Source organism: Tyto alba, unplaced genomic scaffold (assembly GCF_018691265.1).
Source record: "Tyto alba isolate M040663 unplaced genomic scaffold, T.alba_DEE_v4.0 Super-Scaffold_38, whole genome shotgun sequence".
NCBI lineage: Eukaryota > Metazoa > Chordata > Aves > Strigiformes > Tytonidae > Tyto > Tyto alba.
Window position 1 is genome coordinate 2,058,590 of NW_024881313.1, and position 27,529 is coordinate 2,086,118.

At 40.6% G+C, this 27,529-nt stretch overlaps 1 protein-coding gene across 5 annotated transcripts in view; it reads left to right on the forward strand.

Annotated features, from left to right (window-relative positions):
• Window positions 1–26,387, forward strand: part of SATB1 (SATB homeobox 1) — a 93,789-nt gene extending 67,402 nt beyond the window's left edge. For 4 of the 5 annotated variants that reach the window (XM_042801859.1, XM_042801862.1, XM_042801860.1 and 1 more), the window contains 3 exons: window positions 21,209–21,412; window positions 21,924–22,019; window positions 24,670–26,387. In XM_042801859.1, the coding sequence (XP_042657793.1) occupies window positions 21,209–21,412; window positions 21,924–22,019; window positions 24,670–25,152 (783 nt within the window). In that variant the 3' untranslated portion in view covers window positions 25,153–26,387. The remainder of the gene's footprint in view (window positions 1–21,208; window positions 21,413–21,923; window positions 22,020–24,669) is intronic. The other variant, XM_042801863.1, reaches the window with a different exon arrangement.
• Window positions 26,388–27,529: the final 1,142 nt, after the last annotated feature.

Below are 27,529 nucleotides of genomic sequence, written 5' to 3' on the forward strand. Positions count from 1 at the left end.
TGCCATTACACGCGCTGTAACGAGGAGTGCTGGGGTTCTGGTTTTTGCAAAAATATTTAGTCAGACGTTCTGGTGAGTCTGCATGGGAGGTGGGGCAGCACTGTTCATGTCAAAAACAAAAAAAAAAAAACCCAAACACAGCTAATTACTGTTATATGAGTTACATATGAGAAAACATGTATGATCTTTGTGGAATATGATTTCTGCTTGGCAACCTCTGTGTGTGCATGCATACATACTGCATATTCAGTTTGAAGCCTTCGTTGTGTAGTTTCCTATTCTGTTTTCTTCTGCTGAAGAGCTTCTGTCGAGTTTAGTGGCAAGAGAGGGAAATCAGCAAGCACTTGTTGGGTGCGATTGTCATAAGTGACACATCTTCTGAGAAAGATCACCAGAGTATGCAAAAGCATTGATTTAAGTGAGAATGTACTCAAGAAGTAAGTAAAGCAAAAACATACAGAAAAATGCGAAAGACTAGAACCGTGGTTATACCAGTGCTTGGAAGAGGTGGTAAAGGCACAAATGCTCGTCTCGTTGAATTTTCATGTTAGCTTAAATGTGAAGTCCACTTAGTCACTGTTCCTTTACTTTTCTAAAATTGCTTCATAGAAAAATACAGCATCTTCCAGGGAAAGCTGATAATAATCAGTTAGACCGATGTTTCTTGGGACGTCAGCATTTTAGTGCTGGTTATCTTTTTAACAGTCTTTAACTTTTGACTTCTGTGTTGTTCATGTTTTGGAGTTTACTCCATTTCATTGTACAGAAAGGATGTTGTCTCTTAAGTTATATGCTGTAAGGAGCATTTAAAGGGATATTTTGAAAATGTTATATCAAAATGATTAAACTCAAGCTGTGGACTGTAAAAATTATAACTTTATAGGCCACATGCCTGCCTACCCTTCAATCACTGTCAAAGTGATAATTTCTACAATAATATGTTTCTTTTATTATGGGATTCTAAACACCAAGTGCTGTTTAAACATTAAACTGAATTGTTTATGTTAGTGCTGTACTCAGTGTGTCATACATCAGGCCACTATAATCTCCCATGGAATGTAAAAATTCTGTCATGAATCATGGCTTGTATATCAGAAATTACTGTAATTTTGATTGGAAATTACAGGGCTCTTGAAATGTTTCTAATTATGATAGAATGTTACAGCAGCTTCCAACCTGTGTGCTCCTCAGATGTCTTTATTTACGTGTCAAGACTTGGGGTTAGAGAACTGTCCGTTTTCTACACCTTCCCCTTTCCATTGCAGTTCTCCACAAAGCTAAGGTATGAAGCCAATCTGTCTGTCCACATAATTTTGATTTGATCTGATCTGATTTAGGTGACAGTATATTTATTTAAGTGCATAGTCTTAAAATTTGTAGGCAGGACAGCTCTTCCAGTGCTGACTTTAAAAGGGACAGGTAATCAACGTGAAGCACAAAAGTTTCCAGAGGATGTGGTGCAGTTTTTTTAGAATATTGGTATAAAATTTAGGTTCTTGCACAAACTTTGCTACCAAATACAGAAAACAAGCAACACCAATCACACAGTTCTTTTCCCTTTTATTGTGGAGATTATGCCTGTTTCCTCAGAGGTTATTTTTCTGCCCAGTTTAAGCAATGCAACATTAATTTATGTGTTAAGCAAGCTTTCAGGTCTGTAGTTAGCCAAAGTGCCATTTGTAGTAGAAAGCTGCTTCACAGATGTAATCTCTTAGGTAAACTGGATGTGTTGGGTCATTTCTAACCAGTTCACTACTAGTCAGCCAATTAATAAGCTTTATATACATAGCAAAGCCACGTATATTAAAGGAGATATCTGTAGTGTAAAAAATTTTGCATTGGAGCTTGTCAGCATTACAGAGAAATATTTTTGGGGGCAAAGAAATCTCCCTTGCAAAGAAAAGAGGCTTGATCAAACGTATTCTTTAAGAGAACCTCTCTTGAGAGAGTTCCATTGTTTGTTTTGTTTTTTTTTTTTTTTTTTTTTTTTTAATTTGGGGATAGTGGTTTTGTGCTCAGAACTGGAAATCCTGGGATAATCACTTCCAATTATAGTGAAAAGTCTGGAGAGCCCATATTAGAAAATGATGCATTGGTTAACAGTTTTGTTCTAAAATCACTAGAATTGAACATTGTTGCTCTTATCTTATTTTAGATATAAAAACTTGATTAACTCCTGAGTGTAGTCTGGCGTTATGGTATAAAACAGTAGGTGACCTAGAACAGCTCTGCCAGTGGACAAAGACAGTTGTTTGCTGGAGGGTCTTTTTTTTTTTTTTTTTTTTTTTTTTTTTTAAGGAACTGATTTGGGTCACCATTAGATTGGGTGTCTAAGCAGCCAGCATCTGCAAGGTGTCTGGGGCTTGCCCGAGCCAGGATCGTGATCAGGAACATGATCTGCTGTCTAGAGCACTCTGTACAGAAGAGGTATTAAATGGCGGGCTCCAGAAGTTTCTATTTAGGTAGCGCCGAGGCAGAAAGCTAGCATCTTCCCTTACGCTGTGTTAGTACCTTTGGCAAGAGCCCCGTGGTTGGCGGAGGGCGGCGCGTGGACCCGATGGCTGCAGGGGCTCGCTGCGGTCACAGCGCAGGGCAGGGGAGGGCCGACGGGAGTGGGGGGAGGTCGCGGTGACGCCACTGAGATCGCGCTCTGCCTTAGTTAGGTGAGTGATGGGTTGGGTACTTGAGGTTTCACAGGGCAGTTCGGTGGCGGCTTGGCTTTCCCAAAGAAAACGGACTGTCTGGCACGGGGGTTTGAATGAGTTTGGGGACTGAGCTAGAAGATTCCTTCCGATGTTGAATTCTTTTCGCATATAGGACTGCATGCATTCTGTATATTTTTAAAGTTCCTGTGTTTTTAAGGATCAATATATTATCTGCAGAATAAATTCAAATTCTGTTAAATTCAAAATATATGCTTTAAAAGTTACTATGGTTATGCTGAGGAGCTAAGGAAGCTATTATAATTCAAATTGCTTGAATACTTCACATCTTTGGGGAGACTTAGAACTGTAATTGGCAAAACACCTAATGTCAGTATTTAAAATCTTAAGTTTTTATTGCAAGTTGTCTGCCTAATAGGCCTACATATTTTTTTCTGAGATTATGTTGAAAAGAGAGCTTGAGAAAAATGCATGCAAAAGGAAGACAGAAAGGTTTACCAAGGGCTTTGTGTCTGCTCCCAGGTTGTTGTTTTTCAGTGGTAGAGCAGCAATACTAACAAAATTGTTTACTAAAATTTAATCGGCACACCTCAGTAAGTCAGAATGAAAAGAATCCACACAAATATAAATTTTTGTGGTATACGTTACTTTTACAATTTAATCATATTGGGTTTTTATTAAATTTATAACCTGACAGTCTGATTCAAGTAATTATGAAAGCACATTCTTAATTTCGTTATTTCAAACAAAAAAAAAAGTTGATTTGTGTAATGATCATTAAGGCATCATGGTTCAGTAACTGTGCATTGGTTACAATGTTTTCATGTGGGAGCCAGGAATGAGGTTTTTTTCTTGATAGTGACAGATGCTGAAATCTAATTTTATTCCATAAAAGCAGACAAACAGACAAAAAAAACCCCAAACCTAAGAGCCTCGAGAGACAAGGCAAGTAGAGACTTGTAGTGTTTCCGTATGTTTGCTGTGTTTTGAGAAGTTGCATTTATGTTAATGCCTTATCCTGAAAGGCTGAGGCCTGCACATGCTAGCACGAAGCAGAGAAGAAAGCAAAACTTTTCTGAAAATCAGTTTATATTGCTAAAGCTCTCTTAAATTTAGGAAATTGCAGTCTGCCAAAACTGAAGTAATATCAACTTCCATACCTTTGAGAGTCCCATGTGCTACAGTGTAAGGCCGTTAGCCTGCATTATTATACCTAAATAAGCTTACTTTATAGTAAAATAAATAGGTAAAATTGATACTTTTCTGTGGCATCAGTCCTGCCGATTGCAGTGTGTGTCTGGGCAGGTGCTGAATGCCCTCCCTTCTCACTGAATAAAACTGCCGGTATGTTGAAGGCGAGACACTTGGCCCTCACAGATTTTCATTTTAGAATAAAACTAGTGGCGTACTACCCATGCCTCCAGAAACCTCATCTAATTACAGAGTTTTGACCCGTTACTTCCGAGCTGTTGCATCATGTTGCCCAATTTCCTGTCCTTCTGTCCCCGTCTTTCACTTTGGTTAGGCAGTTAGCCCCTTGGAAATGAGTAGTTTCGCATGCCGAGCACGGAGGTAACATCACTGGTTCAGACCACGCCACAGACTCCATCCTAAGCTCTCAGGCAAGTATCTTGTGCAGTGGTATTTTACTAGAAGCGTTCGACTTTCTGCCTGTGTAAGCGCTTGGAGCGTCCTCCTCCGAAAGGCTGCGTGGGGCAGCGCACCGGGTGGGCGTTAGGCAGAGTGTCTGACACTCGTGAGGAGATGGGAAGGAGTTAAATGGGAAGGGAGTGCTAAACATTGGCGCTGAAATTGCTTTTGGCATGCAAATACCATGCTTTTCCTGACATAAATATTTTCAGAATAGGCCATTAGAGTTCAGGTATATAAAACCCTGTTTTTACTGGAAATTTTAATGTTGTAGTAAACCCAGAGATTTATAGGGAAAAATTGATGTCTGTTATCTCACTTTTATCTTTTTAACCAGCAGTTTTATAAATGCTGTATCTTTGATCTGGCTCTTTCCATCTAGAGACTAAGCTATATACTCTAATAGGAAAGCCATTTTTAAACAGCTTCCCACACTGAACAAGCACGGTATTGTGGATCTGGCACGAAGATGTAACATGCCATTACCGCAGATAGAGCACAATCTATTCAACTCTTTTGCAGCTAGGGGAAAAGAAACCTTTTTATCACCAAGAGTAACCCTCTGGTAACAATGTGGCCTTAAGGGGGGGGTGGGTCTTGAAATTTATTTCCAAAGATGTTTCCTCAGGGTGCTGCACCTCAGGCTGCCTGAGTAGGGTCCAGCCTGGGGGGCAGGATGGGGTTTGGTCCTTCGCCCGTCACCCCACGTCTCCGTCAAGTCCTCTCCTGCCTTTGTCTCCCTCAGAGCAGCTGAGTCACTTCCTGTGTTTAAATCTTGGCTTAAAAACCTTTCCCCCCCTCGTCGTACAGTGGATTCTCTGTGGAGCAGGGAGGGATACCGCACGCGGGGACGCGAGGTGGAAACAAAATGTGCTCTGAGGCCCACCGTTGTTTCACAGGTCCACCTGGAAATAAACCCCTCGCCCTCATGGGAAGGCGAGATGCAGTAGTTAGAAAACATGAGCTGCAGAAGTACACCACACAACAGCCTCTATTTTTTAATTTTCTTTGCTTGATTTATTTTCCTTCCCCCTCCGCTACCGGGGGGGTGATTGCTCTGGAAGGTGGAGAGGTGCCATGAGCAGCAGGAGTCAGGACCGGATCGGGTGTCAGTGGGGATGAGAGAGGAAGAGTGTGAACGGAGAAAGCAAGATGGGCTTCTGTGCGCAGCCAAGAATTGCCCCATAAAGTGGTGTGTCCTTCAGTGAAACTGTGGAACTTGGCAGATAGAAGCTGGTTTGTTTCTTTCACAAAATACCATGTTGCGCAGTCATAGTGTGTTCTGCCTCACCCGGGTCAGAGAGAAAGAGATTTTTGGATTTCTATTGTGGGAGCAAAAGGAATGCTTAGAGCACTCCAGGTCCTTCCTCTGTCCCATGTCTCAATTTCTTTTACAACATCTCTTTGTAGAAATAAAGGTTAAAGCCTCAGGAAATTTCCTTAGAATTTTTTTTTTTTTGTTAATTCTTTCTAAGAAAGGGGTTAGAAAAATTGAGTTCAGTTAACTCACATATCACTCGATCTGCATAGACCTGGAGAAGGGCCAGCATTGATCCTGGCCGTGTCCCACAGTGCCGGTATGACCTTGGTGGAGTGAGTTGACTTCAGTGAGTCTTGGGTTCCCGCTAGGAAAAAGTAGACAGCAACTTCTTGAATCAACAAAGATTCACTGAAGAGAAACGGCCTTAAAATCTCCGAGGTGGTTCATATCAGTGTGCAATTGCCCATGGAAATCTGCATAGAGGGGAAAAAAACAACAAAAAAAAATCATTAAAACCTGAAATAGTTCAAGCCAAAGGAAAAGGTACAGAATGGAAAATACTTAACTGGTAAGAGGATTCTATTGACCTCTTCAGACAGCAGCTTGGGGCCAGTCAGTCCTTTCAACACGTAGGGCGAAGGCTGGATTTGTTGACATACCGATGAAAAAGTGTGCTTCCTGAGCAGGCTTTACACGTGGGGTCAAATCCGCGCCGGCTGGAGGCTCCCAGCCAGGCGGGTGGCAGCACGAGCCGTTCCGGCGCTGCTTGGAACCCGCGCAGGGGCCGGTTAAATTGCTGGGAGCAGCTTCAGGAAACGCTGAAATGTTGGAGCCCTAAGGAGAGGTTCCCCGGAGGGCTGCACCTGCCCCGTGTTGGGCCGGAGTTAATGCCTCACGCACCCCGGGCTCAGCCTCCGGCGCCTCCCCGGGAGCCGCCGGGGCTGCGACCGCTCAGCGCCCGGCAGGATGCGGCCCCGCGGGTGGCCACAAACAGCGAAGGGGGGTGCTCGGGTGGGTGATTTTTGTCTGGTGGAAGGAGCGTGAATGTGTGGGAGAAGCTAGGAGAAGTACAAGTTTAAGTCATTAAATGTACAAATGAAAAAAGGGAGCCAAGTAGAGAAAGCTCTTTACAAAATATAAAATTCTGTTAAAGCAGCAAGACGGCACAACATAAGGAATGTTTGGTACATGTTATTGAAACTGAAAAATCAGAGTATGGAATGAATTATAATTTAGCATAATCCATAATTTTACAGCTTTCATTTTGAATTATTTATCTTATATGATTTGATTAAAGATAAAACTGGCTGACAAGATCTTGAACATCTCCGCATGTCTTAATGACAAATGAAAAAAGTCCTTGTTACAACTTCACCATTTAAAAATTTTTATTTGTATTGTTTCTATATAGCTTCCTTTTATTTTTAAAGCATATCTCAGATCCGCATTGTGTACATGCGATTCCATAACCCATCAGGCTTCAGTGTTGCCTCAGTACCTCTGATTCAGTAAATCAGATCATAGGCAGCATGCTGTCATATAATAAGGTGTCTGATCCTTATTACCAGTTTGTTGATGCACAGACTCCTTCAAATTGACCATTGCAACACATGGTTTCCCCTGAAACTAGCTGTGATAATTAGCGTGGCTCTAATGAGACAGAATGTCACTGATCTTGTGCTGAACTGTCGAGTATCGACGCTACGGATGGGAACTGTCAAAGCTTGCCATCTGTGACAGAGCTTGGCATATTCCATTTGCAAGGTAGAGCATGCTCAATAGACTGTTTTTAAACAAATGGTCCATTTCTTGATTAGGGCTCTGTGTTCTGTTACCGTGGAAGACTCTATATCGTAGTTAAACTTTTTTCTTTTTTTCCCTTTTTTTTTTTTCTGGGGTAAGCTCGTTAGGAAATGAAAATGTTACTAATTCTCAAATGAGTGCCTTCAATCTTCTGTTAGCTTTTTGGGGAGAGGGGGGGCGGGGAGCTGATCACGTATTTATTCTCCTTCCTTCCCCCAGTTATCTTAATGTGGGCTAGCACTTCCACAAGGCTTTTATCTGATTTTTTTTTTTTAAGCAGTGAGGGATAGGGACAGCGTAGTTTTGAAGGATAGAGGAACAAAAATTAAAAAGTCTTAGATGACGCGCAGCGGGAGCACATGTGCCCGGGATGAAAGATTGAATCGGTCAGGAGAGTCAGGCGCCCAGGCTCCCGAGACCGGCCCTGCAAAATGCCATGCAAAAAGTCCACTGCTGCTTATCATTCCAAAATATGCTTTGTTGCTTTTTATTTCCTCCTTCTCTGGCAGACCACACAGGGCTTGTTCTGAAGAACATTTTCACTAATCTGATCAGGCAGCCAAATACGCCGGGAAAACTGCTTTAATGATCCCACTAATTACCTCAAGTCAATATGAACTGTATTATTAGACTGAGGGAAAATATTCCATTAGGTCTCCCCCTTGGGAGTTTCTCCGCTTTGTGATGTCACTGAAGCCTTCGCCCTCTCGCTTGTAATTAATTTTATTTACACACGCAGGCACGCACAAGGTCACACCTGCACAACCGGAGCTGGCCAGGGAGCTAGTGGCACTCAGGCTTAATCAGATCTGTCATAATTACCATTCTGCATGTTTCTGACACACGCTGTGAAATATTTCAATTTAACTGCCGCTACCAGCACAACCAGATGTAGTGTGAGTGTGGCTGCATTGGAAATATTATTCCTCAGGATAAACTCTCTCCTCCTCCTTTTTCCTCCCACCCCCTCTCCCTTTTACAGCTAATGTGGCACAGAAGCTGATGTATCCTGTAAATCTTGAATGCAGCGCTAGATTGATAACAGCAGATTAGACAGTTTAACCACAAACAGCTTGTTCATTTTTCACAAATGAAAACCACATGTGGTGTAACTAAAATTTCAGGCTCCTTTTTTTTTTTTTTTTTTTTTTTTTTTTTTCTTTTTTTTCCCCTCCTCTTTGGTTGTTGTTTCCTTTTGTGTGTGCATGTGTGTGTGCACATGTTAAGGTCTGCCGTTCACTGGAAGGGAGTGAAATAAAAAGAGTAAACATATAGGGAGAAAAAGACACTGCTGTCTTTGGAGATTATTTCTCCATGACCTTTATTAAAAACCTTCCTTGCTTTGGCAAAGAAATCAGATACCGTATGGGGGTTTTGTCTCTCACTCTGAGACTTTCTAATCTCTGGGTTTTATGCCCACTTATTAAAGAAGTCATCCTACTGTGCTGGTTTTCAAAATAACATGCCAGCAAACACCTCCCTTTAAGAAGAGCTTCTAACCAAAAATGTAGTCTTCACTGCTACCTAAATTTAGCAGAAATAAAATTTTCTACCAAAGTTTTTCACCACGAATTTTTTCTCTTTGCTAACTCTTCCCTCTACCTCTTCCTTTGGGGAAAAGATTCTTTTTTAAAAAGAATTATCAAAGTGTCTAGAATTTTGGCAAATGGGTTATTTTTAAAAATGTTATTAAAACATTCCAGTATTTCTTATGAAAACAGATTATGGTTAGTTTTTAGGAAACTAAATGTTGTCTGTAAATTGCTTTGCTTTTTTTATAAATCCATTTTTTCAGTTAAATTATTCAGCTTGCCCTAATTAAACAGCCTTCAGTACTTGGTAAGGTGTTTTTTCTGAAACTGTGTACTCTTTAGTAGATCACTGTTGGCCACTTTTCCTAGACAGAGAAAAAAATAATGCAATTTTGATAGAAAGTTTTAATTATAAGGTTCTAAACCGGTTCTTACAGCAATGAGAAAAAATGTGTACAAAATGCAACTGAGCAGATTCCCCCAAAGCTGTTGCAGGTATTCTCAGGCAAGAGGAGTGTTGCAGTGCATTTGATAGAAATTCATCAAATCTGTAATAAGGCTTCCAGGGGAGGTTTTTAAAAAATGTAGCTTTAGTAAGAGATTGTTTTATTCATTGCCAGTGATTTGCGGTGCAGTGGCAATATCAGAGATAAGACTCAGTGTTCGAAGTCAGTCAGGAGAAGGTGAGCAGGGTAGTTTTTGAAAGCCACTGAAGGCACAGTTTCTAGCAGAAAATTTGATTACGTCGATAGCCCCCCAGGCTGCTGCAGGGAGAGGTAAAGACCCATGCTCGTACCAGTTGGCCAGCAGTTACTGACTGCGTTCCTAGCCCCCCAGAGCTGAGCCGAGCCGAGTAGGTCAGCGTAGGTGTGCCATCAGCATCCCTCGCTGCAGGGCAGTGCCACCTCCATTAACCGACTCCCCTGGGGTCTGTGAAGGCCCTGAGCAAAGGGGAAATCTCGTTGCGGAGGTGCGCTCGAAGCCCTGGAGGTGCTATGGCTGCAGATGTCTCAAAAATGCGTCTGGAGTAAGGTGAAGAGGAGGGCAGGAAGGGTTTGCATTGGAAGAGATAATGCTGAAATGAGCCGCCAGGATTCTTGCAAGGGTCCTGAAATCCAGCTCTTGTTTCTTCACAAAACTATTTGAAAAACGTCTTGCAGTCGGGAAGCACTGGATTGCCAAAGGAAAAAAGAAGTGTGGCACCCTCTCCCACCTCCTTCGAGTCTTTTATTTTTAGTTTTTCTTTCTTAGGTAGAGGTGTTTTGGTTCTGACACTCCAGATGCATGAATCAGCTCTTCCCCAGGCAGCACCTGCTGTCTGCCTGACAAGAGGTGCTGTTTCTGGCAGGATGGATTTTCTTAATCTCCCTTCCCGCTTTCTGTATCCTCACCTTCTGTTTTGTTTTCCTCTCGCCACCTTCACTAATTCCTCTCGTTACAGCTCTTCTCTTAGCCCTCATTTGACTTTTTCCCACCCTGTTCCTCTCCCATATGTACCCTCACCATCCACTCTTGCTCCCATCTGCCCCTTTCTTTTATCCTACTGATGTTCCCTGTGTGCCAGAGCTGCACTTAGGTCATCCCACCCCAGCTGCATCCCCCCCCCCCCCCCCAGTTGCTTTCCACAAGCACTGGCTTGCCCGTGGGGCATAGCGTGGGCACCCCACGCCCTTGGGCTTTGCTGGGTGGTGGGGAGCTGAGGTCTAGTCACCAGCTCTGCCGGCTTCATGGGTGAAGCATCGTTCCTTTCCCCGCAGATTTAGCTGGGGAAAGAGCTGTGTTCTTGCTTTCTGAGGTTGCTCGTGCCTGCTGTGAGCAGACCACTGATTGGGGAGGCTTTTGAAGATTTCGACATATTGATGTTTTAACACGAAGAAACTAAAGCACTATTAAAAAAAAATGGGAGAAGTCTGAGCGAGCTGTACAAGAGTTAATGACGTATGGAAATGAAAGCAAAGCTGGAGTGCCAGAGCCGAGGAGGAGGCTGAGGAGTTAGCGAGCAGCCCGTGGTTCCCGGCAGTGGGGGATAGCAGGGTACCAAGTAAACAGCGCAGAAAACAAAAGCGAGCTCAACCCGTAACTAAACAGGAAATGACAGTGTAAAATGCCTGCTGAAAAACCGAGAGATGCCAAACACATTACTGCAAAGAATAACGGCGTCTGATGCAAACAGAAATATACAGTAACGGTCCGAGAAGCAGTTTGTTGAAGGAGTGACCAATGACAATTCAGGTGAAGGGTTGCTGGGCAAAGGGGGGGAGTAAGACCCAATAGATGTGTGTTTTCTCCCTTAAACTGGGTAGTTCAAAACACACGGCACCTGAAAGGATGCTACAGGATTTTTAGGTGTAAGGTGACAAAGGAGGCAGTGTTTCATTTCAGATAATTTTTAATTTCGCTGTTCCTAATAATTTCTCATTGCGTCCATTTTTTAATTTTCTTCAGATTTAACCTATAAGTCAAACTTCAGATTTTTGGTTACGAATCACCTCAGACTGTTGGCATATAATGAATAGGCTAGGGCGAGCACACAGCTAGCTAAATGGGGAAAAATTCCAAATTGCAAATATTTATCTACTTCCAAATCTGCCAAATTTTATCTGAAAACACATTGTTATTCAGTGGTCATCTCAGTTTTATTCCTGTGCAGTGTAATGTTCCCTTACTTCAGAACGGCATTTAAGAAGCATAGGAAAATAGTTTTCAGGATCTTTGTAAAGATGTTTGGACTGAGTGGTCCTTAGCAGAATTTCCTGAAGTTTTGTACCCCAACTGAGCAAGATTTGCACGCGTCGGTTACGTCTGTGGCTCTACTTACACGAGTAGGTGTTTTTCTGAGCCTGGTGCTTAGCATCTCTAGTATACGTAACATGTAAGAGAAAGCTCTACAGATATAGGAACTTTCCACTGTTTATATAAAGCAAGTTATTTTTGAAAAAAGCTAAGAAGGGCTTGAATGAGATTTTTATTTTAACTTTTTTTTAAGCCAGTTTGCCTCACCTCTGAGAAACCATTTGCTACTCTTAGTTAATATGAGGAGAGAGTCTAACTAAAGACATTGATCTTTTTCACCTGGGGAAGGGAGACAGGACGGAGGGCTCCGGGCAGGATGAAGCGTGCCTGCTCCGTGCAGCACCTGATTTAAGGGCAGAAGCTGCCACCTGGAAATACAGCTGGGGCTCAGCTTGGCTGGCACTTTTCCTGGCCGGTGAGGAAAAGTGTCACGCTAAGCACTGCTCTCGCTGGGAGCTTTTCCCTTGTGTCTGTTCTTGTCCCCATCCTGATGGCAAACTAGATGAAAACACTCTTGTGTTGGTTTCCACCCAGGAGGGAGAAACTCGATCTCTCCAGCTTCCCTTTTGATGCAGTTTTCCTATTCTTTTCAGGCTACGGCCCAAGCGTCCATGCTACAACTTAAGGGTATTTTAGCTTTCCAAGGGCCTCGCTGCCTTTGTTTTTCCATGGGTGAGATAGATGCTTCTGGCTGCTCCCCTCTCATTTGCTGGGAAGTGTCTGTCTTTCACAGGTGCGGGTTTTAAAGATTTTTTTTTTTTAACTGCATTGATGTAATGGGTGTTATCAATTTTCTGACTGTATCTGTGGTTAACAAAATCTGGAGGAAAGTTAGGGAAAAGTTTATTTTCAGTTTCCTTAAGACTCTCCTCACCCTTGACATTATCAGAGAGTTAAGCATTCTTCACTGTGAAACTGAGAGCCACAAAAGCCAGCTGAACTGCAAGAGACAAGTTACAAGAAATTTTCTCAGAATATTTAAATGTCTAATTCAAATCTATATGAAAACATTTAGTTAGGCCATAAAAATGTGAAGGGATGCCTGAGAACAAGTTTGAGCTGTGTGTGTTTTGGAATGATGTCGCTTGTTGGAACATCTTGTCAGCTGAACTGAATTTACAATGAAGTCCAAATATCTATGAGCCTGTGATTCCTCAGTGTGTGGTAGATCTTCCCCTGATCCAAAATGAATTCTGGAAAGAAAAAACATATGACAAGCAGCCACGGATTTAAATTACTCCTTCTGGGAAATCATAATCTTTTAAAAAAAAATAAATCTAGCAGCATGATATACACACATATAAGTAATTATGGAAGTGACACTTTGGCCCTATGGCCTTTTTACTGGAGGTCTTTCACCCAAAACAAATGTTAAATCTTTGTAAGCAACGTAATAATAAACATTTGCTGTGCACTTGTAAATAGATTGTAGTAAAAAAGATTTTTAAAATTGCCAGGCTCTTTCTACTAAAGACTCTCCTCTAACTAAACTGCAGATATAGCTGCCATACAAAAATTGATTGTATGTTTAAGAATAAATAAATATGGGCTATTAAGGGTCGTGGTTGGATTTAGCATTGCATTTACTTTCAAGGGAAGCATCGGTATTGCAGTGAAATCAGTACTTCTCTCTACTTAAATAAAAGATAAAGGGCCATATATTACCAGTCACCCTCTGTGAAACCCACTGACCCATTTTATATGTCTGTACTATAAAAAGTAATGTACCAGACTAAGACTGACTTATTTAATAATTAGTAGTTGTTTTTTCTTGTTTAGAATTTTTTTTTTTATGGCTAAGTCCATTTTTGTCACATGTATCTCATGGTTACAATGCCAATTGAATTCTGTGTGTGAAAGAGGAAGGATCTGGAGTAGAAGGAGGCAGAATACAAATTCACCCACAGTTTTTTTGCCTCTATTACTTTTTTTCACTTCTTTTTACATATGAATGTAGTGGCATTTTATGTAAGATTTTCAAAGGCATGCATATTATGTTTTTGATTAGGGCTTGTGCCTATCTAACATTGCTAGGCAATTGAAGGCAATACTGTAAAAAAGATACATATGAACAAGGGAAAGGAAAGGTGGAGAAGGCTGAGAGCAGGGAAACCATCTTGGGAGAAGCCCTTCATTTAGATTATTCAATTCCCTCTGTACTCAACTAAAAAATGACACTTATGTTTTCAGTCAGCTTTAGAGTCATGCGTTAGGATGTGTTGGATAAAAAAATGTAAGAAAATGGCATAATCTGTTCCAGTATTCTTCAAAGGAAGTTGTTCTTGCTAGTGAAGTTTACCTTTCTTCTGAAAAGCCCTATGAGGTTGTGGGCTTTTCAGTTTGTTTGTTTTGCTAAATCTCCTCTATTATGATGGCAGATACAGATTTACTTAAAATTCACAACTGGCTTCCCCTTTCAATGTTCTAGTAATGAAAGCCAGTAAAATACTGAAATAATGAAAAAATAATGAAACCAGAAATATCTGGAGATAAAGGACAGCTTCAGGTTTCAAACTTTCTCTGATTTAGGGGAATGCTTAAAGGCAAAGCCTGAAACTTAAGACTGATTAGTGTAAGTAAAACACTAAGGCAACCATCTTTCTGGGGACATTTTATTACCACGTTAGGCCATGTCTCCAGAAGAGGCATTTGTATTCTGGTATCTCTTCTCATCCTCTGGAACACGCTAAAAACCAACTTTTGCTTCTTGAATTAAAGATAAGACAGTTTTGTGAGAAAAATAGGGAAATCCCAGAGTAGTGAACATTCACAGCAGGTTTTTAAAATTACTCAAAAGTATGTGCTTCACAGAAGTCAGTGTTTAAAATTACTTGAAAATATAAGCTAACCTGAAAAGATTTTCACTAACAAATGTGTTGGTCGGTATCAAAAACTACTAAGTAAGGTAGATTGTTAATTTTCCTAAATTTCCTAATTTTTTTCCAGTGGCCTTTCTTTTAATAGACTTCAGCTCTGTGACGCATTTTGGTCTATTCAGCTTTGCATAGGAGATAACAAGGACAATTTGTGTATTTTATGAAAGATAAACCTGCAGTCAGAATAAATTTTCCTGCAGTCTGGAAATTCCAGAACATTTAAGGCTAAAAAGGACCGCTTTCATCATCTAGGCTTGTTCCCTTGTCTGAACCCACAGGTATTTCACCCAGAAAGAAGTCAGATTTAAATAATCTCAGCCTGAAAACGAATTTTGAATCAAATGCTCCGTTCTTACCCTGCAGTGGGTGTTCCCTGCCGTATTTTTCCAGATAATACAAATGTAACATGAACAGCATTTCCAAGATAAATCAAAGCAGTGTCCATTGTTACTTATTTGTCGTATTTGTGCTGAAGTGACATTTGTTTATTTTGCTTCTCAGTGCCATATGCATGAGCTTACTGATTCAGAACTCTGAGTTTTCGATCCTGTTGAACACTGAGAAATCTCAGTTGAAGGGTTTAATGCATTTTCCAATCAATGTGTAAGGGAAATTTGGCCTTATCAATTTAAATGCTGGAGATCCTTTCATTGCATTATGGAAGAATCTTCTCTAAGCAGAGATTATTCTTAAGAACTTCATAACATTTAAAGGTTAATATGTTAGGTAAAGAACAATATCTTAAGACAAACATTTTATTACAGGACAGGAAGGGATAGTTCTGATTAAATTACATGATTATTTGAATGGGAAAGAAGACAAAGTGCATAATTTCTTGCCCTCAACTTTAATGCCTTTAATCAAATAATGACCTTCTGGAAATAGTTAATTTTAAGCATTTGGAAAGATCAATACCACTTTGCCACCAAAAAATGGCCCAGATGATGAAATTTGATGTATTTAAAGTACCATTTCACCCTTTTAACCTAGTAAATAATTTAAAATGCTTTCAGTACTCCTTCGCTACCATTATGTATCTCATTCAAAGTATTATGACTTTTCCAAAAGCAACCTTTCTGTGCAGCGAGCAGCTTACAAGTTTAATACTAAAGACGAAGACTGTATGCATATAGTGTAGTGGTGATGTCGGCCTTTTTTCTTCTCTCCTATACATGGATTCTGTTTTGAAAAGAAATGGAAATATCTATGATGAACGCAGCCATTTGGAACAAAAATGAGATTTGTAAAACAAGTTGGATTGCTTCTGAAGGGGAAAAAGTCAATATTTAAAGTTTAGTCCATGAGTGCTTTTCCTTTGTTTTGTTTATAAGCTTTTGTGTTAAAGGTGAAGGATTTGGGTTGCTCAAGCAATTAAGAGACCATTTTACCAAGTGTAATTTCATATCTGTGTTCTATAAATTGGAGTGCCTTCAGCATTGTAAATAAAAAAAAAATTGCCCTCTATTAGCATGTTTGTGGGCAGATTAAAAACAGTCTTCATTAGCATAACTAACACTTACAGATTCTTTTAAAAGTAGAAAATTATTTGCTGAATGATAAATTGCTAGCTTTCTAGTTAGTTGCTGAAAATGTGCTCATTCAAAATGCCTACTTTAGTTTAGTCTACAATACTCAATTTTTTCGAGTTAGAAGTACTGTTTAATGGATTATGTACTTAGTCTTTGTTCACAGTAGATGCTGAAATGCAATTCACACTTTCTGCTAAAATGTTTGTATCGAATACCTCCCTATTTAGACTGATTTCTTTTAACATCATATATTTTTATTATACTATATGCCCCAGAGAATGATACAAAATAATCTTAGGTATACTAACTGAAGAAGAACTGTTCTATCTTAGCATTGGTACTCTAAAATGTTTTGCCTTCTTAGATTCAAATTACAGCTCTTCTAAAATATGTTGGAGTCTTTGTTAGTTATTCCGTAAGAAATATCCAACATTCAGCAAATTATTATCACTATAACAAATTCACCAAACAAAAGAGTTCAGTTGCTCCACCTCGAAGCCCTTTCTTCCCACACTAGATGTCTTTGTTGCTGATCTGGAAAGCTTTGTCTAGAAAACATCTTTCATGATCATAATGCTGACCTCCTTGATATAGTTAGGGTTGGTATGCAGATTTCTTTTTTTTTTTTTTTTTTAAATAAGAGATACCAGAATGCAAGAATATTTCGTTAGAAACTTTAGGTGAAAGAGCAGAAGATTTTATTTAAACACAGTACAGGTCAGACTGAATAAAATAGCATTTGGATACATAGATAAAATGCATAGATGCTTTCTTTAAAATAAGCATGCTCATGGGTCTTGCAGAGCCTAATGTTTGGCAGTTACCCTCTTTGCGCTTTTCCTGCAATAGTTTGGCAGTTCGGCTTTCACAGGTTTTTTTCCTCTAATGTCTTATGTTTCTTTACTAAATCCCTATCAGAAAACCAGACAGAAGACTCTTATTTATTTTAAATATCTTAGGTTTAGCATCTTTTTTTTTTTTTTTTTCACCATTTTCTTGCTTACTGTAGCAAGACCTTTGCAGATGGTACTTGGTTACTTGAAAGTGCATAACAGTATTTTCTTTGTAGCAGATGGATTTAAGACTTTTAGTTCCCAATAAATGTAGGTTTACAATACATAACTTTACAGGATTTGTGTTGTATATAACAGGTTTGAACATATTATCTCAGAATTCATCTGCATGGCATTTTCAGCTTATCCAGGGCCCATGCCAGTATTTTAAGTAATAGGGAGAGCATAGTGATTGATAGCAGCTAAAGGCGTGATTTTGAATAGAAACAAAGGTTTTAGAACAGAAGGTGTCAAATTAAACTTTGTCAGTTTGAAAAGTAGTAACATCCTGAAAGTTCTCCAAACATATTTACATGTGGCTAATGTTTATATTTTGCTTTGTACTCTCTTTATATTCAGTGTAATGTTGCCTGGCAAATTTACTGTGTTTTAAAATCAAGGTTGTTCCCAATGTCAGTGCAGAGTTTTGGGGGGTTTGCCTTGCTGCATAGATATATCAGCTTAATTATTTTAAGGCTGTTTTTTTTAACGATGTACTGTATTTGCTGTATAAACCGGTTGTGATCTAATCTGAGTTATAAATATTTCCTTATTATTTTGTGGTCCTTTCCACTTCCTGTAAGACTGTAAAGACAAAAAAAAAAAAAAAAAAAAAAGTGGCCCAAGCCCTCCTTCAGAATAAATTATTTGACCTAGACAGAAATTGCTCTAGACTTAAATGAGTGTAAGAGCAAAAAAATCAGCCTTGTTACATTCACTTCTAAATTCAACTGCATTAACTACAGTAGTTCATACTTATTTAGATCAAGTGGAAACAAAACTTACAAATTTTACAGAACTTAAATTTATCGTTAGAAAATCTGTATGATTACTTTTCCTAAAATTTACAAAACCATTTAGCCAACTTTTATCAATGAGCTTTACGTCATATACAGAATTCTGAACCTGAAACTAAAAGAAATACCTACAGTTTGTTTGTTTTGAACCAAAGGAAAGCATATTGGCATAAAGCTTTTAGTCTCTTAATAAACTCTTACAGCCTCTGCTACTGCCCATTCATTATCTCTTCTGAGAATATTCGTGAGATCAACTTTCATAAATATTTTCAGAAATAAACCATGAAGATCAAAAAATTGTTTCTATCCTTGTAATTTTAGAATAATTCAGTTTGTTGTTTCCATGTTCCCCATCATATGTTTCATCAGAGTATGTCTAATTCTTTAAAAATATGACGAACCCAGTGGAAAAGAGGCATTTTGTTAGAATAGCAGTCTATTGTGTGTATCGTGCCAGAAGCATCTGATTTCAATATATCAAAATCACTGCTTCCCTGAAAGGCTAGCAGAGACATGCATCAGGTTACAATTCATCAAATAATTTTTAGATAAGGAAGTAGAAGTATTATTTCAGTACAAAAGTTGATAGAAAAATACTGGAAATACAATGTTAGCCATCAGTAATTAGTAAAAATAAGGTCTGGTCTTGTAAATACAGAAACAGAAAAGACAATAAGGTCTGATCTAGTAAATACAGAAACAGAAAAGACAATAACGGGAAAAGGAATTTCCTAGTTAGCAAAACCTGTTGTGATATATGAGCATACAATGTGATTGCTTAGGAATTACTTTTACTACTGAACATTTTAAAAGAATTTCTACTATCTTTCTTCCAAAAAATCTGTAATTGATGTGGTCACCAGACAAAATATGTGCAGCTTCTAAATGTGCGGTGCAATTTCTTTTCCAGTCTCTCTGTATACCTTAGAGAGGTGCCATGGGTGGGGACAGGTTGTCTTGTCTTTCTTTTTTTTTTTTTTTTTTTAACTTTCACCGAACTGCCATGGTAGTCAGCTCTGCTCTCTTTCACCACCGTTAGAAAGAGGAACAGTTTCAGTGTGAAGCAATGCAGACTGCAGAGGGCAATTTTTATGCTTCGCGACAGGCTTTTTTTGTTGTTCTTTTAATGAAAAGACCTGGACTTGTTTCTCTTCATCTTCGTCTCTCCTCCGTCCCAACAAATTACCTGCACCTCTTTTAGCTCACTGAAGGAAACTAATAGTGCCACTGAGCATGGTCCATCACGTATCCCTGCGGAAGCAAGGTGGGCAGAGAACTGCATGTTGACTTTGTTATGGGCAGGGGGAGAGTTTGTACATTAACCTGTTAACACATATCAGCGTGCCTTGGGATGGGCAGGGAGAACCCAGAGACCGTCGCTACTGTTTTGAAAAAGATGCCCTACGATTCCAGCTGGCACAGGCTGTATGTTATGGGCTCTATATGAAGGCGTTTGGCCACATTTCCCAGTCAGCTTGCTAAACCCTGGGGCAATACCCGGCATCCGCCCTTAGCACATGGTCGAGGAATGGGGTGCGCCCCCTCCCCGGGGTGCAGGGGGGCCTCTCTGCTGCTGCTGCTCTCCTCCCTCTCCCCTCCCTCCCTAGCACACCTAGTAAGTACCTGGCGAATTTTGGCCCCATTTAGATTTTTGCTTTCTCAGCTCTGCTACCACCATCTCTCTTAACATTTGTCATTTTGATTATCTCTACTTCTCAGGGGCTTTTTCTCCTGTGTCATTTGTTCAGTTTTCCACTTATATCCAAGAGAATATACTTCAAATTTTTATACACACCTCACTAAATATTTTTGTATACAATATGAATGCATTAAGATTATTTGTTTGCTTTCACCTCTTCCTGTCGTGGCAATATTTTTACACGGCATTTATTAACTGTTAGCTAAAGATATGAATGTCTTCAAGAAAATACGTATCTATATTGTATCTATGTATCTATTGTATCTAGTAGTAAACTAGTCTGGATAAACCATTTTTCAACTACCCGTTCATATAAAAAGGATCTAAAAGCTTCTGTACATTTATATTATTTGTTGATTCAATAAAATGACACATTATCTTTCCTACAGCATTAAGAAATAAAATTGCATGGACCTAGTTTTGAAAACAGGTCCTTGAAGCTAAAAGAAAGGAAGTATGCATGTTTTATACATGTAATATTTTGTTTCTAAATTTTAATACAACAAAAAATTTCTGCTGATGCACACTGTGCTAGCTAGAGCGTTTGCATTCGTCTTTTAAAACTACCAATGCACAATAAGAAAAAATCCTCAATTAAATTTTAAAGAAGACATAAGGAAACAATTGTTAAATTTTCAGAATGAACTTGTATGTCTCTTTTAGAAGCAAATTAGCAACCGCTGCAGTTCTTGCAGGGGATCCTGTAGCCAACTTCGTAGTATGTATCCCAAAACTGTGTCTGAATTAGAGTAGGTAAGCTCTTAGGCAACTTGCTGTCCTGGGATGTGGAAACGTTATAAAGGGTATATCAGAAGCTTGAGCATATCATGCTCCCCCCCCACCCTAATAGTGTACGTAGAACTGGGAAAGTGTTTTTTTCTGGGTCTATGAGAAAAATCCTGAAACAGATAATCATCTGTGATTTGAAATAAGTTCACTTGCAGAGGCACCTCTACTTGCAGCAGATAGGAAGAAGGTATTACTTGACTGCGTCTAGTCAAAGGATTCCTGTCTTCTGAAGGGACATTAGGGAGCTCCTCTACTGCTGTGATTTACATTAGGCAGCCCTACAGTCAAGGCAGATATTTGAAGTGCTTGCTTGTTTTGAGCAGTAGTACCAGGATTTAAAAATTGCTCAGCAGACAACCTACCGGCTCCTGAAACACTGATATGATGCTCTTGGATGGGTGTAGCCATGCATAAAAGAAAATAGGCAGCGGAGAGAACCCACTGGCGTCAGTGAAACCCTTGTCCTGCAGCGGGGAGTGTGTAAGGGATTCTGCCTTCATCAGTCGGTTTGTTTCTAAGCAAACAAACAACAGCGCTGTGGTGCGGGACCAAGGGGAAGGTGCTTTCAACGCTGGCGGTTGGTGAGGGTCTGTGAAATAGTGCAGCAGCCTCTCGTATCGGTGTTTGCTTTAAGTGCAGCCTGTACAGCGAAAGCCCTTTCCTACCGGGGGAGAGCGCGAGAGAACGCAGCACCTCTAAAGTACACGTTTTGCCCCTGGTGAAGTGAGGAAAAAAACTAATGTTTTGCTGGTGTTATCTTCAAGGGGTGGCTCTGTGAGCTGTTACGTTGGAAAGAAGATCCCTCACCAGAGAACAGGACCCTCTGGGAGAATCTCTCCATGATCCGAAGGTTCCTCAGTCTTCCTCAGCCTGAACGCGATGCCATTTATGAACAAGAAAGCAATGCAGTTCATCACCATGGTGACAGGCCTTCCCACATTATCCATGTGCCAGCAGAACAGATTCAGGTTAGTTTACCTTGGCCAATCCCGCAGAGCGCTAAGTAAATAAAGCTTTAAACGGAGCAAAGGAAATTAGTGTTTCTTTCCTCCCGGCCAGGCTAAATGCAGGTCTCCCGGTACGAGATAAGAGCACGCTGCCGTCTGCCACCCGAGTTCAAAGGAGGGCGCGTGACCACCCACGGTTTTTTTGGGGGGTTCGGCTCGGTGGCTTTCCGTGAGCGTGCGTGGACGCGGTGGCGCAGAGGCACCTGCGCGGCGGGCAGGGCCGGCCGCCGTGCTCGCTGTCCCGGGCCGGGCCGGCCGCAGGGCCCACAGGCGGAGGCGCTTGGCGCCCGTTGCCAGGGGCCTTGCCGGCGGAGCCGGGAGCACCCTGTTGCGCCGCCGTTCCAAAAGCTGAGCTCGAACCCTCCACAGCGGCAGCTCGCCCCGGGTAGGAGCGAAGGGAAGGGGCTTCCTCACCCCACCTTAACCCCAGTCGAGGCTGGGGTGAGTCAATGTTTGTTTGTTTTTCCTTCAGAGCCCCTCTCCCACCACCCTTGGGAAAGGAGAGCATAGAGGCGCTTTCTTACCAGGCCTGCTGACCGCTGGACCTTGGCTGGGTGCTGCTCCGCAGGTGAGCTGGCACAAGGGCACCGTGTCAAGGAGAGAGAGAGAGAGAAGGGGGCGCAGGACCCACGCCACGGGGCTCGGAAACAGCCCCCCCCCCCGCCCCGTGCCGGGGCAGCCCCGGCGGTGCCCCCTCCTCCGGGGGCTGCGCCCACCCTTTGCTCGCATGGGCACCGCGAGGCGGGAACGTGGCTGGCGGTTCTGCTAAATACTGTAGCTGGAGACTCTTTAATCCCTTCTCGCGGAAGACCTGAGGTCAGCCTTTCAACTGCTCCCTCTTAAAGGGCAGCTATTACCCTGTGCTTTCCCAATCTCAGCTGAGACCCAGTGTATCATTTGAATTACCTATACAAAAAAATATTTACAAAGCTAGGAAGGATAGAGTTATCTCGCAGCCAGAAACAACGCGGGTGTATATTAAAGATAAAGCAAACTGAATAAGACAATCCCTTAGGATATCAAGTACTAAAATAATTGTGAAAGCCTGGAAACTTGCTGTTTGATTTAGCAAAAGGAGAGAGAAAGATCTATATTAAGTAATAAAACAGCACTTGTTTGAAAATGTACATTGTTTTTAATAAAATCGCTTCTTAAGGGGATAAAAGGAGAAGCTTATGCACAGTATAAACGTTCAACCACTGTGCCACTTACTTAGATTTTCTTGCCTTGTTGATAAAAGTTGTGTGTTTGATCTTGCAAATATTATTCACATAAGCAGTTGCATTGTAATCTCTTAATATGACTTGTAAGAGTAAGGATTGGGAGATTGGGCCTGAGTTTTGTCTCTGCTCTTCCACATGGTAATTGTTGTAGATGCATAAATATGTAGTTAAGACACAAGTTTTCAAACTGTACATACAAAGCCTCCAGTCATGTAAGAATTTAATGTGCTGCGAGTAGTCTTGAATCTCTTTGGGATTGAAGCCTTGAACAGGACTGCTCACAGACCATAAAACATGAAAGGATGTGAATACGGATGAGGCGAGAGCCTTAATTCCACTACCTTTTGTGTCAGATCTTACAATAAGAAGATCACTTAAAGTAGTGGCTTCTAAACCAGGTGTTGAGACCTATGTGAGGCCTTCACAACCAGGAGTGTGAAGCAGATAGAATTACAGTTCTTCCAATATTTATACTATTTGTGCAGTGTTTTGTGCTTCTTGGGGTCTGCAGATGACCTGCAACTGGAAGCTTGGAAACCACTACCAACACACAAAAACTTGTGGAGGAGAGACTTGCAAAGTCTAGTGATAGCAACTGCTTGTTTTGCCGCTGTTGTTTTTTAATAATAACTGGTGGTTTGTACCATATGACAAGAAATTTGCTGATCCAAAATATCTTACTAACCAGTGCTTCCTGTGCTGTGAAGCGAAAGAATTGTCAACAAAAACAGTAGCTGATAAATTTACTTTTGATTTTAAACATGATCTTTTACTGTACTGTGCTCCGTTGGTAGATGAGAAAAACATTTCTGTCCCTAGGGCTCAGTGCCTCACCTTTTAAGAATGTTCCTGAATCCATGCTTGCAAAACTTCATTTTAAGCTCTTGTTAATTATTTACATCATGATTTGTTTTATCTTATTCTTCTGATGTGCATACTGGCTCATTTTCATTGCCTGAGTTTTTGGAATGCAGCATGTTCCCTTCTAATAATAATAGTGCAACTTATGTAGAGCTTTGCATCTTAGTGACTTATAAATATTAACTAAATAATCCCCAGCACAAACACAGGAGCAGGTAAATATGTTTGTTCCCTGTGTGTACGTTGGGATACTTGAACACAGGCGAGACAGACCCGCTCCAAGACCACGGGCAAGAGAGGTCAGAGCCAGAAGGGGAAATACAGATTTCCTACCTCCAGATCTCTTTGTCCTTGCTGCGGCTGGGTTCGACGGAGTGATGTTAGGCGCTTCCAGCTAACAAGTTCTGTCGTAACGTTTGCAAGTGTGACGAGACTTCAGTGCATGCTAAGGCCAGATCAGCAGTGGGGGGACATTTCCGCACTCAGCTGAAACGCTCTCCTTCTCCCCGATCCCTCCAGTCCCTTAGCCTAGCTGTTGCTAGAGATTTGCAGCCCTTGTTTTTGGGTAGCAGCTGCTGCTGCTGGCAGAGCTCCTGGGCATTTTCCCTCATCTGGCACTTTTCTCACTTTGCCCTTGCTACAGTTCTGCCTAAGCTGGTCAAGTTAATCCTATACTATGTCACCTACTTAGCATTTTGTCTTGTCTGCACTTGACTCATGGAGCGTGTTCATGAAAATTTGTCATCTAAACCTCACCGAAGTCACGTCATTGGCGCTTTCAGTCAGACAAAGCCGGAGTGTTCCTTCCACCTGTGTGTCTGTATCCCACTGTCCATGTGTTCCCTGTCTCTGCTCACACACATACAGCCACATGCGAAGTATGCAGAGAGTTACTAACTCATATTTTAATTCTGGTTCAGCAATAATGGGCTTCTGTTTTTGTTTTTTCCTTTTTGCTCTTTAAACTTACTAAACCTTTGCTTATAGCTTTGCAATTTGCCCCCCCTGTTCCACCCCATCCCCCGCCCCCCCCCCCCCCCCCCCCCCCCCCCCCCCCCCCCCCCGGATTTTTTGGTAACACAAAATGTGAGCAAGAATGAGTGTACAAAAAAAATGCTGTGCTTTGTCTTGCAGCAGCAGCAACAGCAGCAGCAGCAGCAGCAACAACAGCAGCAACAGCAACCAGGTCCCAGACTACCCCCAAGGCAACCAACAGTAGCATCACCAGCTGAATCTGAGGATGAAAATCGTCAGAAACCCCGACCACGAACAAAGATTTCTGTTGAAGCCCTAGGGATCCTACAGAGTTTCATACAAGACGTAGGCCTGTATCCAGACGAAGAAGCAATCCAGACTCTCTCCGCTCAGCTTGACCTGCCCAAGTACACCATTATCAAGTTCTTTCAGAACCAGCGATACTATCTCAAGCACCATGGGAAGCTGAAGGACAATTCTGGTTTGGAGGTGGATGTTGCAGAGTACAAGGAGGAAGAGTTGCTCAAGGATTTAGAAGACAGCATCCAAGACAAAAATGCAAACACGCTTTTTTCAGTTAAACTAGAAGAAGAGTTATCGGTAGAAGGGAACACAGAGATTAATGCTGAATTGAAAGACTGATCTAAAAGTATTATTTTCTTTCAACAGTGCCACTGGTATTTACTAATGAAATGAAAATTCCATCTTGCGTTCTGTCAAAAACCTTTATTATTCATTGTTTGGCCAATGAATCTTCCAAAACTTGCACAAAAGTTGAAAAAAAGGATAATGCAGACTGCACTAGATGTTTTACTCTGTTTTACAAACTGCTTCGCAGCAACAGATGAAGCATTGAGGATTGTTTGATATTAATTTGTGTTCACTGGATACACTGTGAGTGTACCCAATAAGCATGATACCAGTGATTTTGATTCTGGAGCCTTCAGACAAGCATTACAACTTTTGTGATTTACTGTTTTTTGTTTTTGTTTTGTTCTTGTTTTTTAATTATTACTGTAGCACTCCACACTTGATCTTTGGAAACTCACATTTATTTAAAAAAATAAAATAAAAAGAGTTTGTTACTCTTGTTCTATTGTATGTTACAAAAGAACTATAGACTGTGGAATGCAGTTTAAAGATAACATATGCCAACAAATGCCTTGTATTATATGGCACTGCCGTAATTCAGATTTGTTTTCTTTTGGAAATAAAGGTCACTGTATTTTTTTTTTTCCATTCTCATTGTTACATGGTTTTAAAGAAAATGAAAAAGAAAATGTGAAACACAATTTAGTCCTCATTATTTATTTGTAGATCCTGCAGCATCATGTTGTAATTAATTTTTTTGGAAGTTTCCGTTAAATGTAATATTGCTTCTCTTGTTATCATACTGATTTTTTTTTTCTATTTATAAATGTATTTTGATGGGCAGTAAAACAAAGTGTCTTAAAAGTTTTAAATAGAGAAAATGTGCTTTACACAGTTGCCTATAAAAAGTGCTCTATGTTATCCAAGCAATTCATACTATAAGCTTCACTCTTATTGTTGTATGCAATTTTTACTATCATGCAAATAAGCTTAGGTAAATAAAACTAATAGATCACCTTAGAAACTTATGCAATTAATGTGAAAATAATTGATGTTTGCAATGTGTCTTCCTTTGGTTTACAATCAATTTTAAAGCTACAGCTGTATAAATTTTCTGTATAAAGGTGTATTTCTTTTTTATGAGTTTATTGCTATGAAAACACCAGTTATTTTGTTACAGCTGGCTGTTTTTATAAGTGTATCACAATTTTCTTTATGCAGAAATGTTCTGACTAGGAGTGGTTATTGACTGTAACTACACAATTAAAATTGTTTGTATGGTATGATATGGCAGGGTTTGTCTGCGTATGTGTATATCTGGGAGGAATAACTTGTTCTTAGTGCATGTTGTACCTTCTTGTCACCACTTTGAAGATGACATTTCAATTGTTCTCCTTTAAAATCACAGGCAGATTTTTTTAATGACCTTCTTAAAATTTGAATTTAGATAACATACTTCAAAAAAGAAACACAGTTTGGTTATGAAAATCATAACCTGTCTTTTCTTGGTTTAAAAACTTGCCTGCCCAACAGAGATAGCAGGATATTATTGAGTCAAAAGGCTATCAGGCATAAACATATTTACAGTTCCTGGCAGTAATGCACTTATAATGGATACAGCTGATTTTATTTTACACTAGAATTATGCTAACACTATTCCTTGCACTAATGTATAAACATTAAAAAATCCCATTAATAGTCACAAAGTAAATAGGAAAGATGGGCTTTGCACATAGCAGTCCCTTTCTAAGCAAGATTATTTTTAATGATCACTAATAAGGTTCTTGATAAAGCCGTAACAATTGGTGAGCTCTGAATTTATGCAAGGCTCATGTCTAGGCCAGAGAGAAGTCCGCAGCTGAAAGTTGTGAAGTACACACCGTTGTTCTCTTTTCCAAGGAGAAACAATTTACACCCAGTCCAATTCAGGATTTTAAATCAGTGCAGCTCTTCTAAAATGACTAAAGGTTTGCAAAACTCGGGTTTCAAAGGCACAAATGAGTCTTAGGTTGCAGCAAATTTCTCCTTTTAGCTCCATTAAGTTCTTTAAGAAGATACATATTCGGCAGAAAGGCAGGTTTTCATTCCACATGTTTAAAACTGCCGCAGGTGCCACAGCACCCTTGGGGTTCCTTGAGCAGCTCCCAGCTGCAGCACCTCTTGGCTGTTCCCAGAACTGTGCTGGGGCTGCACCGTGATTTGGGCTCGGGATCCAGTCCAGTTGGAAGAAAAGAGCCTTTAGTACCACTCTGGGCGGGAAACAAGCCTAAGGAGGGAGAGGGATGTGTAATTTGGCATTGTGTTCCAAGGGAAGGGCAGTCAAACTACGCCCTCGCTTCAGAGACCTGTAGTAGCTATAAAGCTATTGACAACATAAAGCTATGCTGGTTGCAAAGGGTGAAACCTAAGCCTAGCCCAGGGAAGCCAC